We start from the raw sequence: 15,305 nt of genomic DNA on the forward strand, positions 1-15,305 counted from the left end.
GATGAGACTGTCTCTTGTAGCGGTTGGGCATGATGCCGCGAAACCGAGAAAAACAGCGATCTTTCATTTGTTGTTCCGCATCGCTTCCTCTTCATCCCCCCCACCCCCCCACCCCCCCAGAAGCACACCTACGCGAATCAGACCATAGTCGCAACAAGCCCACTCCAAAGAGCTTTTCATGGATCCCCCCCTCTCCCAGTTCCGCATCGCATCGCATCGCATCTCTCTCTCTCTATCTCGCCATGCCTCGCCTCAGTCTCACCGCGCCCGAGGTGGCAACCACGACGGCAGCCATTACCACAAGCCTGACCACGGCATGCGCCAACCTCTCGACCGCCACCAACCCGTTCTCTGCTCTGGCCACCGCCTACGGCTCTGCTGCTGCTGCCTCTGCCGGCATCACCGTGACTGCTCTGGCCGGCACCGACGCCGACGCCCGCCGAGCTGCCAACGCTGCTCGTGCCACTCTCCGCAACGCCTTTGATGCCGTTTGGACGGATCCAGACGTCTATGCGGTTCTCTTGGCTGCCACGGACACTCCTCCGGCCGACGAGGAGGAGGCGCGCTTCAGATCAAGTGCCCTGGCTCTCATGCTCCGGCTCGGCGCAGGGCTGACCGGCGAGCATCGCCTTGCTGCCAAAGACCTGCAGGAGAAGATCTCAGCCATGACTTCCCAGTTTGATGCAAACCTCAACGGAGACACCACAGCTGTTGAGTTCTCCATCGCAGAGCTGGACGGCGTCCCGGACTCGCTGCTCCCGCTCCTCGAGTCTCGCGGCGACGATCGCTACGCCGTCCCACTCAAGCGCCCCACCCTCACTCCGACATTGCAGCACGCCAAGTCGTCAGCAACGCGTAAGGCCCTCTACCGCGCCGCAAACTGCCAGTGCCTCGCCGAAAACGGCCCGCTGGTCGACGACATCCTCGCCGCCCGCGCTGCCCTCGCCACCGCCCTCGGCTTTGACTCGCACGCTCACCTCAAGACTTCCGCTGAGACCGTCCGCAAGCCCGACGCCGTGTACGCGCTCATGGACTCGGTCGCCAAGGGCGCAAAACCCAAGTTTGAGGCTGAGATCTCTGCCCTTGTCGAGCTCAAGGCCACGCTCATCGCCGACGGCGGCCTTGTCGCCGACGACGACGCCGAGCCGGCCGCTGTCCACCCGTGGGATCTCTCTCTCCTCCTCCGCGAGCACAAGAAGCGCGCCTTTGCCGTCGACGACGAGCAGGTCAAGGCCTACTTTGAGGTCTCCGCCGTCATCGCCGGCGTTCTCGCCCTCTACGAGCATGTCTTTGGCCTTGCCTTTGAGCGCGTTGCCGACGCCCCGCTCGCCTGGCACCCAGACGTTGCCCAGTACACCATGGCCGATGCGGCCACAGGCCAACTCATCGGCACTTCTTTCTTGACCTCTACCCGCGTGACGGCAAGTACTCGCACCAGTGCGTCGTTCCTCTTCAGCCGTCGTTCTTCGACGCAGTTGCTGGCTCGCAGCGCCTGCCCTCGGCCGTCATCATGGGCAACATGACCAAGCCAACGCCCAGCGCCCCGGCCCTACTGCGCTTCTTCGAGGTCCATACCTTTGTCCACGAGTTTGGCCACATCGTCCACGCCCTCTGCTCTCGCGCACGCTTTCCACTCTTCTCCTGGGCATGGTCCATCGTGCCCTGGGCCACGGGCTGTGGTGTCGAGATGGACTTTCTCGAGGTCCCCTCCCAGGCTCTTGAGAACTGGGTCTATCAGCCGGCCGTTCTCGCCCGCCTCGGCGCGCACCACGTCACCGGCGACCCACTGCCGGAAGATACCGTCACCGCTCTCGTCGCTGCCCGCCACGTCGCCCCAGGCATTCGCTACACCCGCCAAATCGCCATCTCCGCCATCGATCTCATCATGCACTCGGGTGGCCCACCCTTTGTCTACCCGCCGTGGGGCATCGCTGCACACTCAGTTGAGGACCTCGTTGCCCAGGTTTACGCCCACCTCGGCCTTCCGCCTCCGCTGCCATCCACCAACTTTGTCGCCTCGCTCTTCCACTTTACCTCGTACTCGGCTACATACCACTCGTACCTCGTCTCCGAAGTCGCCTCCGCCGACTGCTTCACCCTATTTGCACACAACCCGCTCGATCAGGCCCAAGGCTCCCGCTTCCGCGAACTCATCCTTGCCCCCGGCGCCACCGTCGATGCAACCGCCATGCTCGCCGCCTTTCTTGCCCGTCCGGTCTCCGTTGACGCCTTTTTCGACTCGGTCGGCTTTACTTCCTCCGACTCTGGGTAGCAGCTACATTCATAGAAACGGTTCCCACCCCTTCCACACCCGTCCCAGTACGTTCTCATCCGTCGCGTGGTCGATGAGCATCGTGACTTGCTCAGCCACATCGGCACAATTCCCGGTCATACCGGTCCGCTTCCGCACATACTGCTTCTCGCAGTTGGCGCGCACCACATCCACGAGAGCGCCGTAGTGCGCCTTCCCGTGGTGCAAACTCGCGTCGAGTTCAAACACCATCACGTCAGACGTCACTACACCCGAGAGCTTCTTCTTCACAGCCTCCAGCCGCACCGCGCCTCGCCATTCCTCGCCAAAGTCATTCTTGAGCTTGTCCACTGTCTCTTTGCTCAGCCGCGATGAAAGCCGCACCCACTCGGTAATCGGCTCGCGGACAAACACGTCCATCACGGTCAGCAGCCGCTCCTTAGCTCCGCGGAGCGCGCCGAGCGCGTACCGCATCGTGTGGTTGAGCACTCCGTCCACATCCCACGGCTTGATGCAGTTGACCAGCTGCGGCGTGAGCCGGAACGGCATCAGTTCCGGCACAGGCAGGTACTGTGTCGCAGATCCAAACGCGTGCCCGTAGTCAATGCCCACAAGCCCGCCCGTCGACAAGTCAAGGAGCAGGTTGGCCAGGTGCCGGTCGCCAATGCCCACCACGTACGAGCACATGTTAAACACCGCAAGCGACGTCACAAACTGGCCACGAACAGCGAGCAGAGCCTCCGGCCCGGCTGCAAGCTTCAGCACTGCTGCGCGGAGCGCGTCCCACGGCACACACTTGACCGCTGCGTGGTAGTTCGACACCGCATCCTTCACCGAGCCCCTCATGAACATCCGCTCGTACATCTGACCTGTGGTATCCCCATTGCGCTCCCTGGCGTGGATAAACTTGGCAAACGCTGCCGTCGCCGTCCTCAGCGCGCCCTTGTCCGACCCGACTCGCCTCCGCGCCGAGCTGGTCACAGCTCGCTCGCGCGCTGCAATCTCTTCGCTGATCAGGTCCTTGAGTGGCTTTGTCTTCCTCATCCACTCGATCAGCCCAACACGCACCGTGCATGGCACCACTGCGTACCGCGCCACATGCAGCGATCGCGCCGCAGCCAACGGATCTTCAGCAAGCACCCGGTTCATCTCGCCAAACAGCTGCTGTACCCGCTGGTCGAGCCGCAAGTCCTCGCCGCCCTTCACCAGCCACAGCGAGTCTGCTTCATCGCTCCCATGAATTGAAATCCGCTTCGGAAGCCGGATCGACTGCAGCACAAGCAAGTGCGCCCCAAACGACGACACCGCCGTCATCTCCTCCTCCACAGGCTTGCTCCGGAGCCCTTCAAACTGACCCGGCACAAGCACGCGCTCGGCCGTGTCGTACGCAGACGCAAAGCTCGCTAGCCACGGTGAGTACGCCTCCAGCTTGGTCTGCAAAGGAACTCTATTCTTCTTCTGATGCGCCAGCCTGTTCAGCAACATCTCATTCATCGTATTCACCGCGTTGTTCGCCCTCTTGCGTCCGAGAGCCTTCAGCCCAGATCCATCACTCCCAAACTCGCTGACCAGCTTCCTGACTTCGCTATAGCTCGCAAACGCCCGCGTCATCTCGTCCGCCCCGCTCTTCTGAAACAGCGACGGCACCATCTCATCACGCCACAGAGCGACAGCCTCGTCCATCGCATTGTGCCTCAGCAGCTGCTTCAGCTCCGTCAGAAAATCCTTCCACCGCAGGTGCGGGTGAGTCAACCTGTCAAACTCGGCCACCATTCGCTCCAGCAGCGGCCGCGCAGGCGTCGCCAGCGCAGCCTTGATCCCACCGTTTCGCGCAATCGCCGCCGCAGACATGCCAGCCTCAGACACCGTGTAGGGAAAGTACACAGCCTGTGGATACGCTTCCGCCACACGCTGCACAACCTCGCTGACAACCTCACCGACACTGCCCTCATCAGAGAGCATCGCGACAAGCTGCGGCACCCATCGGAGGACCACCCACTCGGGCACAGCCTCCCATCCGGCCCGGAACGCCGCACGCGCCTCGGCGCTGTGCAGCATCCCAAGCACCCGCGGGAACAGATCCGTACCGCCCTCTTCGCCACACGCCATGCCCCCAGCGTCAGCTCGGTCGTCCACTTTGCATACCGCGACCACTCCAGTCCCTCCTTTGCCAGCGTGTGGCTCGATCCAGCACTGTCATTGCCTCGCCTACACTCCTCTTCCATCTCGCGCGCAATCGAGTTACAGAGCATCGCAAACGCCACGCGCCCCGTCGGGCCCGTCGTCGCCATGCCACTCCGCGCCAAAAACGCAGCAGCCACCCGTGGCACCTTCGATCCGGTCTCATCGACAACCATCGGCCCCAGACCATCGTCCTCGTCTTCGTCGCTCTCGCTCATCGCCTTGGTCACATTCATCCCCAGCGCACGCGAGAATGCATCCACACTCCGACGCGCGAAATCCGCAATGCACTTGTGCCGCGAGAGGGTCTCAGCAGGCACCTGGAGGATGCGCGCAAGTCCCTCGGGCAGCTCCGCATTGTTCTGGGCCGAGATGAGCTCCTCCACAAATCGTGCGCCCCAAAGCGCATCCACCATGGCCAACACGCGCTTCTCGTGCCGCCCTTGCACCAGCGGCTTCTGGTCTTCCACCCGCTCGCCAAGCTTCACAAGCAACTTAAACCTCTCCGTCTTGGCACTCACAGGCAATCGCGCCACTCCCGCCACCCCGACTCCCATCACTACCCGGAAGAACTCAAATCCAAGCGCTGGCACCTTTCCGATCGCGATCTTGGCCTCGTGCACGTATTTGGACGCCAGCTCGCAAGCCCCGATCGCCGCGGTGCCCTCCGCCGCCGCAAGGAGCATGCCCAACTCGTGCTGGGCCACCACATGCGTCGCAGCCTCGCAGGCCTCGGGCGTATCAAACAGCCCGATGAGCTTGTTGAGCAGCAGCGTCCGCCGTGTCCGCGTCTCGTCCCAGTCGCCCGGCCCATCGTGCGAGCGCGACGGTAGCCGCGACGCCCATTCAGTCACCAACGTCTCCAGTGCGTCCACCTCTAACAGCCCTACCCCGCGGCCTGCAAGCTGCAAAAACTCGTCGTACTCGACAAGCGCGGGCAGCATTCGCACCAGCCGCCGCGCCCCGGCCGTCGCAAGCGGGTGGAGGCTTGCCCACCGCTCCAGAAACAGCTCCATCGCTCGGTTGACATACGCACGCGCTGCGTCGTTCTCGTCACAGACAATCGACACGAGTGCCATCTCGGCTGCGTATTCGGTCACAAGCCGGTCCTTGTATGTCGGAGGCGTCGAGTTGACAAAGCTGACAAGCGCGTCCAGTCGATTATTCAACTTGACGTACGACGTCAGCACAAGCCGAACCTCGTCCTCGTCGCCCTCCACCGTATTGAGCCAGACCTCGGTCGCGTCATCCGCTGCCACCGCGTCCGCGAGGCTCTTCCACATTCCAAGTGCCTTGTAGCACTCGAGCCGCTCAGACTCCCACATTGCTGCTTCCGCCGCAGACGCATCGGCCTCGCGCTTCTCCAACGCCTCGTGATACAGTTCCATCGCATCCTGGTAATGCCCGTCAAGCTGCGCTGCAAGCGCCCGGTGCGTCTCCTCGCACTCGGCCACATGCACCTCGTACAACCCACGGAGCACGTCGCGCTCACCCACAGCCTTGTAAAGCCGCGCCAGCTGCACATACACCTCGCTTCCGCTTGCCGTCTCGGCCTGGGCCTGTGCTTCCAGCAGCAGGATGCCCGCGTGGTAGTTGAGCGACGCATGCGCCGCTGTGCCGAGCTCGCGAGCGTTGACAGAGAAATCGACGGCCTCGACCTCGGAGAGAACCCGCGCTAGATCCAAGAGCGCAGCCACAAAGCCGCCGTGTGCACGGGTTTCTGCAAACATCCGGCCCACAGCCTGCTCCATCCGCTCCGCCATCGCATCGGCATCTTCTTCTTCCAGCCCAGTGTCGTCGCCAGACACCAGGTGCTCAAACAGCGCACCCACAACGTCGACAAGCACCAACCGTGCCACCACGTCGTCTTGCATCGCCGCAGCCTGAAGTGGCTTGATGATGTCCGCAGGCGAAATGGCCACGTCCGGCAGCTCACCCACCCGGTACTTGCGGTAAGCCCGGACAGACGAGTTGGCAATCGCCACCTTTTGCGCCTCAAACGTCGCCCGCGACCGCGCCCGCTTGTGCGCCCGCGCAATCGAAATGACCTTGCCGGCGTCACGGTTCGACGACTTGCGGAACCGCTTGCGGAAAAGCCGCGGCTGGCTGCTCGTCTGCACCTCGGTCGGCTCCATCTCCAGTTCGTTAATCATCGAAGCTTCGATGTCCATCGTCTCTGCCGCCCGCTTGCGCTTTCGCGACTTGCCCGTACCACTGCTCCGTCCACCACTCTCGCTGCTCCCGGCAATCGCCATCGCCTCCGGTCCAAAGTACAGGTTCGACTGGTTGATCGAGAGGTCTGACGGATCAAACGCGAGCGAAAACTGTTGGTGTGCCTGCGCATCGCCACCGGCCCCGTCCTCGCCCATCGGCTCAAAAGACGCGTACGCCGCAGTCGCATCATGCTCCTTGCCAGCGCCTGGACCCATGCCCAGCGACTCGCCCATGCCGGTAGCCTGGGTGAGCGAGAACAGCGCGCCGCCCGCAAGCGTCGCCTGAAGCATGCCAAAGCCATCGTCCCCGCCTTCGCCGCCGCCTCCTGCCCCAGCGTGTGCGCCACCGCGGAACAGCGGAGCCATAGGCAGCGACGACGTCGCCCACGACGTGTCCATCTCCATCGGCACAAACTGCGCGCGCGCATCGAGCGGCTCAAACTTGGCCTTCTTGAACCCGGGCGCGAGCGTCGTCAGCCGCAGCAAGAGCTGGACCGAGAACTTGAGGAACACGCCCTCCAGTTGAGGCGCATACCCGAGCGTCAGAATCTGCTCCAGTCGCGCAAAGGTCTCAGCAGGCAGACGCGAGCCGTGGTCCCAGAACGCGACCAGCTTGGTCGCCAGCGTCTCGGACGGGTCGTCAATGCCAGCGAGCAGGTGCAGCACCACGGCACTCCGCGGCTCGCGGTAGTGCAGCGGCCAGTTGTCAAAGAGCCAGATACAGATGTCATACCCAACTTCGCGGACCGACGACGACGGATGCGCGGCGCAGACCGAGGTGATGGTAGCCAGGCTCGACTCGAGCTCGTCTGGGTCTGATACCTTTTTGATGGCCTCAAACGTGATCTTGAGCGCATGCAGCTGGACTGCTCGGTCGCGATGCCGCACAAAGGTCTCCAGAAACGACCGAAAGGTCGAAAAGAGCTGCGGCAGCGCGTGCGCTCGCTTGAGTACACACGAAAGGCCCATAACCACAAACGCCGAAGGCAGTTTGAGCAGGACGTGGAAGAGCTGATTGAAGAGCTTGGCGTCTAGCGCCGCGCCGCAGTTCTTGAGCACCTCGTGGAAGACCACCACGGCGCGCTCGGGCGCCTCGGCCTGTCGGAACATCGTCATGAGCGTGTCATGAACCAGTCGCGCGACGGCAGACGATCCGACCGCGCCTGCTCCAGGTCGCTCCTGCTCCTGCTTCATGATGAGGCCGGCCGCTTCGGCCGCCAGCCGCATGATCCGCTTCGACTTGTGGGTCATGAGCGAGACGACCTTGGAGTAAAACTGCTCTGATGAGCACAAGTGCTGGTCCTCGCTCGCCGAGTACGCTGGCAGGCCGGCGCCCATGATGAGGCCCAGCAACTGGAGCCCGACTGTGAGACACTTGTTGAGTGCCTCGTCGCTCCCCATCCTGCTCGCAATCGCGCCATCCTCCAGATGGTCCAGAACGTCAGACTTGGAGACCCGGAGCACGCCCTTCCACCCGGCTACCATCTGCGCCACCAGCGCAAGGTTCGACCGCAGCACCAGCGACGACTCGTGCATCGTGTTCCGCATCACAAACGAGAGCGTCCGCGACGCAAGCTCGCCATCTTCGGATGGCACCACCTGCCACGCCTCCAGAAGCAGCGAGAGCACATCGCGCACAAAGTAGTGCAGCCCAGGCCCGCCATTCGAGTCCGAGAGCGCAAACTCGAGGAGCGGCCGCACAAACGCGCCGGCAAACGGCTCAAAAATGCCCGGCCTGTTGATCATCATCTTGACAATGAACAAACGCACATTGCCAGGCGTCGAGCCGGTCGAGAGCTTGTCGTACAGCGCCCGCATCCACTTGGGCATCGCAGCCTTGGCCATCGACGCCGGTGCCTCCTTGCCCGGTGCCGTCGTGTACGCGGTCGGGAACAGCTGTCGGAGGTGATCCAGCAGCTGTAGCATGATCGGCATGCAGGGATTCGAGTTGATGGCGTCGAGCTCGTAGACGTCACTGTCGTCGTCGTCGACTTTGTTGACCGACCGAGCCTCGGCGCTTGTCTCGCTTCCGGCTTCGGTGCTCGCGGCCTCGGCCGCGGCCGCACCGGCTGCGGTCGTCGTTGATGCCGTCGCCACGCCAGCACCAACCTGGTTCTCGCCGCCACCACCGCCGCCGCTCTCACCGCCGCCGCTGCCGTCATCGTCGTCCTCGAGTGACGAGACCAGCCGCTGCGATGGGTTGAGGAAGAAGAGGCCGGTCGGATCCTGCGAGAGCAGCGAAGAGTCACGAAAGTATGCCGCCGTCGAGGCTCGGACGTCTTTCTTGCGCGAGGAGAACCGTTGAGTAAAGGTGGCAAACGTGCCACGGGCCTTGACGGTCCGGAACGAGGTCTGGGCTTCAAACGCGTGCCGTGTCTCGAGATCGACCACGTTCTCCCAGATGTACACACCCTTTTCGGGATTCTCCTTGAACAGGAACGTGTGGTAGACCGGCTCTTTGTCTTGCGTCCGCATCACCACCGTCACCATAGCATTGAACGCCGCTCGGTGGTAGGTCAGCCGCAGCGCCTTGCCGTCGGCGTCAAGCCCGTCAAAGGTCTCCGACTTGGCGGCGTGCGCAGACTTGAGAACGGCCTTGATGAGCTCAGTGCCCTTGGCGCTAGCCACGGCGGCAGCGCCAGATGCTGCTCGCAGATACGCCTCGTTGAGGCTGAGCTTGATGACGCCCAACTCGAGCCGCTCGAAAATGACTTGCACCATGTTGAACGCGCACGTCGCTTCGCAGAAGAGCAGCGAGAGCGGCGCGCCCATCGCTTCTGCACGTGCCGCCACAGGCTTGCCAATGATGCTGAGGAGTGGACCCACAATCTGTAGCGCCGCTGCCGAGACGAGCAGTGTCGGCGCACCTTCGAGGATCGGGACGCAGAACAGCCGCACAATGGCCATTCGTAGCGACTCGGGGTGGCTGGCGTCGGAGAAGAGACCAAAGCAAAATTCAAACACAGCCCGGATCCGCGGCAGAGGAAGCGTTTTGACCATTGCCGCCGCCGTCGACGCGACGGCGAACCCGTGCGCGTGGTTGCTCTCCTGAAAGACCGGGAGCAGAATCTCCAGAATCTCAAGCGAGCCCGACGTTCGCAGCGTGCCCAACAGTGCGTCGAGCGCCGCAATGTACTGGGTATATGCCGGCGAGAACCGATCGAGCTCGCGCGACGACGCCGGAAAGTCGTTGATCACCAGGTCGTTGAGCTTGACCACAAGCGGAAGCCGCACGCTCTCGTCGGCATCGGCGAGATGACTCAAGAGCTGCGGGAGGAGAGCAAGAACACGAATGCGGAAGGCGAGCGGGAGCGAGAGGTCCAGGAGTGACGACATTGCAGTGACGACCACACCCGCCAAGCCTGCGTGGCGCTTTCCGGTCCGCATGTCGAACGCGCTCGCCGGGAGCATGAACAAGTGCGCGAAGAGTGTGAGCATGGCATCGCGTTGGTAGAGCGGCGTTGTTTCGGCTGGCGACCACCAGTGCGCGAGTGTGTCGAGGCTCCCTAGCAGCTGCGAGGTAAACGCGGCGCCATGAACTGCGGGAGCGTCACTCGGCTTGGCCTTGAGCAGTGTCTTGACAATGGCGAGGAGGGCGTCAAAGGCATGCGGGGCGCGGACGGCGGCCTCCGCCAGCTGCGGGATGTATGCCGACGGCGTTTGGATCATGTGCTGTGCCAACGGCTCGGAGTAGGCGGCAAAGAACAGCGCACCGGCAGTAGTGATCCGAGCCTTGGCAGCGCTTGATGTCGCGGGAGCGTTCGAACCCGATGGCTGCGCAGTGGACGCGATAGACGACGGCGTGAGCGCGATGGCGGCGGCAGTGCCGAGCGAGACCGACGCCGACGCTACCTCCATGGCCGCAATGTCAGCGTCGACTTCGGCGGCTGCCGAGAACACGGCAACCGGCTCGTCGGCGGTGAGCTTGGCGAGGACAGCTTGGGGACTAACGCCGAGCTGCAGCGCCAGCGAGAGCTTGGCCATGTTCAGTGCGCGCTCGCGCGGCGATGCAGTGTGGGTTCCAGACGCTGCAGCACGTGCCGCAGCCGTTGCGGTCTCGTCAAGGAGCTCGTTGGCAAAGGCATCGCGCGACATGCCGAGCACGCTCTGAACAAGTCCGGCGCGCGCAAACTGCCCGTAGCCTGCAACAAGCTCCTCGACAGCATCTGGAGACGGATTCGCTGACGGCGATGCTGCCTGCGAGAGCTGCAGCTCCGGTGTGGCCGCAAGGAGCGCAGCCACCGGCCCCACCAGCGCGTCGTGGGCCACCCGGGCCAGCGAGCTGAGGACTGACGCCGTCACATCCGGTAGACACGAGCGAACCTCGCGGTCGCCCATGGCAAAGCTAAGCGACGAGGGTGCCAGCGCAGCGCGGACGAGGAGCGTCACAAACGGTGGAGGCGACGATGACGACGAGGTCGGCTCATTCCCGAGGCCAATCTTGCCCAGCAGGGCCTGTGGCGCAACGCCGCCGCTCTGCGACGCAGCGGTGACAACCGCGAGGTCGACAAAAATAAAGACCTTGACCAGGAGCAGCGTCGTAGCCGAGATCACTTGCTGACGAGCCTCGGCCGAAGTCGCGTTGGCCAACGGTGGTGACGCAAGGTGGTGGAGAAAGTCGTGAAGGACGTCGAGGAGAGGACTCGGTTCTGCGCTTGCAACCCACGGAAGAGTAGTCGGCGGAACGAGGCGGTCAGACATGGCCCAGATGCAGCCATCAAGAGCGGCGGTGAGCCGTGCGGCAACCGAGTGGTAGGCTGCCAGGTCGAGTGGAATTCTCGAACTGAGACGCGCCGCCTTTGAGGGCTCGGCGGCCAAGTGGCTCTCGAGTGGGGCTGAGAGCGCGGTGACGACGTCGCTGGCCGCCAGACCGCGCGAGGCAAAGTACGCCTGGGGTTGGGAACGAGGGCGACAAAGGTTTCGACGGCAGCGTGGCGGGCAGGCATGTGGAGCGAGGCACAGGCCTCAAAGATAGCGTCGAGGGCAGCGTCCAGATCGGGGTAGCCCGAGGCGAGCCGGTTCGGATCGGGCGCGCGAAGAGCCGACTCGTACTTCCGGATGATGCGGACGAGGGCCTTGAGAACGCGCTTGGCCTTGGCTTCGGTGCCGAGGCCAGGCGGGTCCGAGGCGGAGAGGCGGAGAGTGGTGAGGACGTTGGACAGCATGGCAAGCACGTACTTGGAGACGAGATTAGGCTCTTCGCGGAAGGTGCGGTAGATGGCGAGGTAGGTGTTGGCAGCGCCGAGCCGGCGGAACGGCGCGGGGTGGAGGGCTAGCGCAAAGACTTGCGAGAGGAGAGCAGAGACCTGGAGCTTGTTTGCAACTGCATGAGCAGCCGACGACTGCTTGATGGCCCAAGCAAAGAACTCCGCGAGAAAGTGGGCCGAGAGCTCGCGGAGGGCGGCAGAGGGGGCCGAGACAGCGTCAACGACGGCGTCGAGGAGCGCGAGTGTGTCTTCAGCGTCGGGCGCGGACGAGGTGAACCAATGGATGAGCTGGATGACAAACGGGTGGAAGAGCCGGCAAGTAAAGGTGTCGACGTCGGCGGCGAGTCGAAGGAGGACCGGAAAAACATGTCGATAGAGCTGGGCGTACGGCGACGGGCTGTGGGCCGACGACGCACGAGCCGAGCCAATCATGTACAGCACAATCGAATGGAGCGCCTCTGCGGCGGCGATCTTGGCCTGGCGCTGCGACGAGTGCTCGGCAAGGACGGCAAGACGCGGGAGAAGGTCGTCGAGATAGACCGAGACAAGGACGTCGCGGAAGGGAAGCTCAAACTTGATGCGGTCGCTCACATCCCACCGCATGATGGCAGATGTGCTGGTGTTCGCAGCGAGACCCAAGGCCGGGGCGGAGCCGTCGTCGTCGCGGGCGGCAGCAGCGAGCGCGCGCGCAGGCGGAGGGACCATGTCGTGGGCCTTGCCAGCAATGGTGCCAAGAAAAGTGAGGATGCGGAGCTGGAGGTCACGGACCGAGACAGAGGTATCGGACTCTGCGCCGCTGACAATGATGTCCGACTCACGTGCGGGACCGCGGCGAGATGCCGACGTCACCCGGGTCAGGCGTGATGCCTCGTCGGTCTGCATGTCTGTGAGTGCGGCCGAGACTTCATCGGCCTTGACGTGGAGAAAGCCGTTGAGGAGCGGGAGGACGGTGGGAAGCGCGGCCGAGAACTGGGCAGGGAGCACCGCAGTCCAGTGCTCGAGGGCGCTCATGGCTACCGAGGCGAGCGGCGTATAGCCAACGCCGATGCGAAAGGCTGTAGCGAGGACTGGGAGAACGAGGTCGACGACGACAAGCTCGCGCGGGAGGGCGAGGATGCACTCGAGAGCAGCGGCGAGGAGGTCGCCGGTAAACTGCTTGAGGCGGATGACAAGCTCCGTGGCAAAGGTGTAGACCGCGGTGTAGATGTGGAGTCGCGAGTCGGGCTCGGCTGTCGCTTGGATGTCAGCCTCGACCGTGAGGCCGCAGAAGTAGCGGTGCTTCTCAGCGTTGCCCAGCAGCGCGCCGAGGATCTTGTAGTAGCCCGAGACGGTCGGGTGGGCAATCGAGGCGTCGATGACGGCCGAGCCAAGGACGGCCATCCAGCGGAGCGAGGCCTCGGTGGCGACCGAGGGGATGAAGAGGAGGGCAAAGTCGACGAGCAGGAGAAAAATCTCGTAGTCTTTGAGGTTGGTCGGGCGGAGGCCGCGAGCGAGGTCGACGAGCGAGAGCGAGGTTGGCGAGCCTTCATCGTCGTCGCCATCGTCGTCGCCATCGCTGCCACCGCTCGAGAGCGAGTACGAGACAACGAGGGTGCGGAGCATGCGGACCATCGACGAGAGAATGGCGTCGTAGAGCTCGGTCTGAAGAGCAGCGACGTCGGGCGCGGGAGCGGAAAAGAGCGGGCGGGTGGCCGAGACAATTTCCGGGTTGCGCGAGCGGAGGACAGCCGCAGCGTACGGCGAGGTGAGTTCGGGGTCGAGAAGCGAAGTCCACAGCGCGAGGTAGTCGATGTAGAGCTCGCCCTGGTCCGGGGCACCGCGACGCATGCTAGAGGCAGAGGCAGAGTGCCGCCCGAGGCCTGTAGACGGGGCTGTGAGCGCATCGAGCGCAGCGCGCGAAGAGCACGTAATCCACAGGCCCTGGTAGACAACGCGGTCGAGGAGAGCCGAGAGCGCTGCGCCCTTGTAATAGAGGGCGAGGAAGAGCGAGGAAAAGGCGAGGACGAGGGTCTCGCGCTGGCGCGGCCAGAGGCGCGGAAAGGCGAGGAGCCCGACGCCGATGACGCGCTCGAGCTCGGCGAGCATGACAGCGTGAACGGTGGGGAGGACGTCGAGGGCCGAGGCGTACGCCCAGAGAAACGAGGGAATGAGGACGACAATCGACTCGGTACTCCGCGAGGGATCGATGACCTTGGCGGAGAGCTCGAAAATCTTGGCCAGAACCTTGTCGACCTGATCGGGTGCGCCGTGGGCGGCGAGCATAGGACGGGTCATCTTGCCGCACGAGCGGATGGCAAAGGCAAGTTCTGCAGCCGAGGCCGAGCGCGACGAGTCGACCAAGCCGAGGAAGACCTGCATAAAGTAGTGGAGGCCATCCAGGCCAAGCGCCGAAGCTGACGGCCCGTGGGCGAGGTCGTCGACGACAATGTCGACGAGGGCGTCGAGGGTGGCAAAGGCGTACTTCTTGATGTCGGTGTTGGTGTGAGTGGTGAGCTTGACCAGCCGGGCGTAGAGCGGAATGGCGTCGCCGAGGACGAGCGAGGCAAACGAGGCGGCGTGGCGGGCGAGGAAGGCGAGGCAGGCGCGCGGGACGGCGAAGCGCTTGAGCGACGGCGGAATGACGACGCCGTACGAGGCGACGTGCTTGAAGAGTTGCGCCTTGGCCTTGGCCCGTGAGTCAAGCTTGTCCGGAAAGGCCGCATGGAGCGAGGCAAGGCCGTCGACCGAGGCGGCGAGGACAAAGAACTTGGGCTTGGACGCCGCAAAGTTGGCCCGGATGTGGTCGAGGTAGGTCTCGAGCATGTCGTCAACGTGTGGGGAGAGTACCACTGGAAAGCGCTCGATCATGATGCCGAGGAACTCGAGGTACTTGGCCATGAGCGTCTGCGAGCCGCGCGAGGCAAAGCGAGCGAGGTCGGTGATGAGGCAGTCGGCCAGCGACTCGATGCCGAGTACGTCCGAGTTGAGCTCGGGCACTCGGGCATCGAGAATGGCGGTGAGAAGACCAAAGACGGCAACTTTCACCTCATTGGAGACATCGCGGCGGAGGAGCGAGAGTGCCATGTCCTTGATGTCACGGATGTGCATGAGCAGGTCGCCGGCAGCTGCCTCCACCACGCGAGCAAGAATGGTGACGACTTCGGCCCTGGACTTGGCATACTCGCGATGTGTGTAGTGCAGCGCACGACTGAGCCACGAGAGAATGCCCGAAGAAGGATGGAACAAGTGTGAGGCAGCGAGATGAAGATCGCCTGCCGTCGCCGCCGAGCCGAGCACGTCGTCGATGACCACCGTGGCCAGCTCCCGTGCGAGCGCCAGCGGCGAGCTGGTTGTGGGTGGTGGTGCCGAGGACGACGGTGCGGGCGTTGTGCCAAACAGTTCTGTGAGAATGCGCCGTAGCTCGGGTGCGTCCATGGTGGACACGGCGCGTGAGGTGGGGGGGCTCTAGACGAG

At 63.7% G+C, this 15,305-nt stretch overlaps 2 protein-coding genes across 2 annotated transcripts; one reads left to right on the forward strand and one right to left on the reverse strand.

Annotated features, from left to right (window-relative positions):
* Nucleotides 1–242: 242 nt before the first annotated feature.
* On the forward strand, nt 243–2,300 carry AMSG_01983 (thimet oligopeptidase; the record flags this gene model as incomplete). Its single annotated transcript, XM_013905562.1, has 2 exons — nt 243–1,351; nt 1,378–2,300. 2 exons carry the CDS (start codon nt 243–245, stop codon nt 2,270–2,272), a joined length of 2,004 nt encoding a protein of 667 aa, XP_013761016.1. The 3' UTR covers nt 2,273–2,300.
* On the reverse strand, nt 2,161–15,266 carry AMSG_01984 (DNA-dependent protein kinase catalytic subunit; the record flags this gene model as incomplete). Its single annotated transcript, XM_013905563.1, has 3 exons — nt 2,161–4,386; nt 4,464–11,535; nt 11,559–15,266. The coding sequence occupies 3 exons, from the start codon at nt 15,264–15,266 to the stop codon at nt 2,282–2,284; spliced, it is 12,885 nt and encodes a 4,294-aa protein (XP_013761017.1). The 3' UTR covers nt 2,161–2,281.
* Between the last annotated feature and the right edge of the window lie 39 nt (nt 15,267–15,305).

This window comes from Thecamonas trahens (genome assembly GCF_000142905.1).
Source record: "Thecamonas trahens ATCC 50062 unplaced genomic scaffold supercont1.8, whole genome shotgun sequence".
In the NCBI taxonomy this organism is placed as follows: Eukaryota; order Apusomonadida; family Apusomonadidae; genus Thecamonas; species Thecamonas trahens.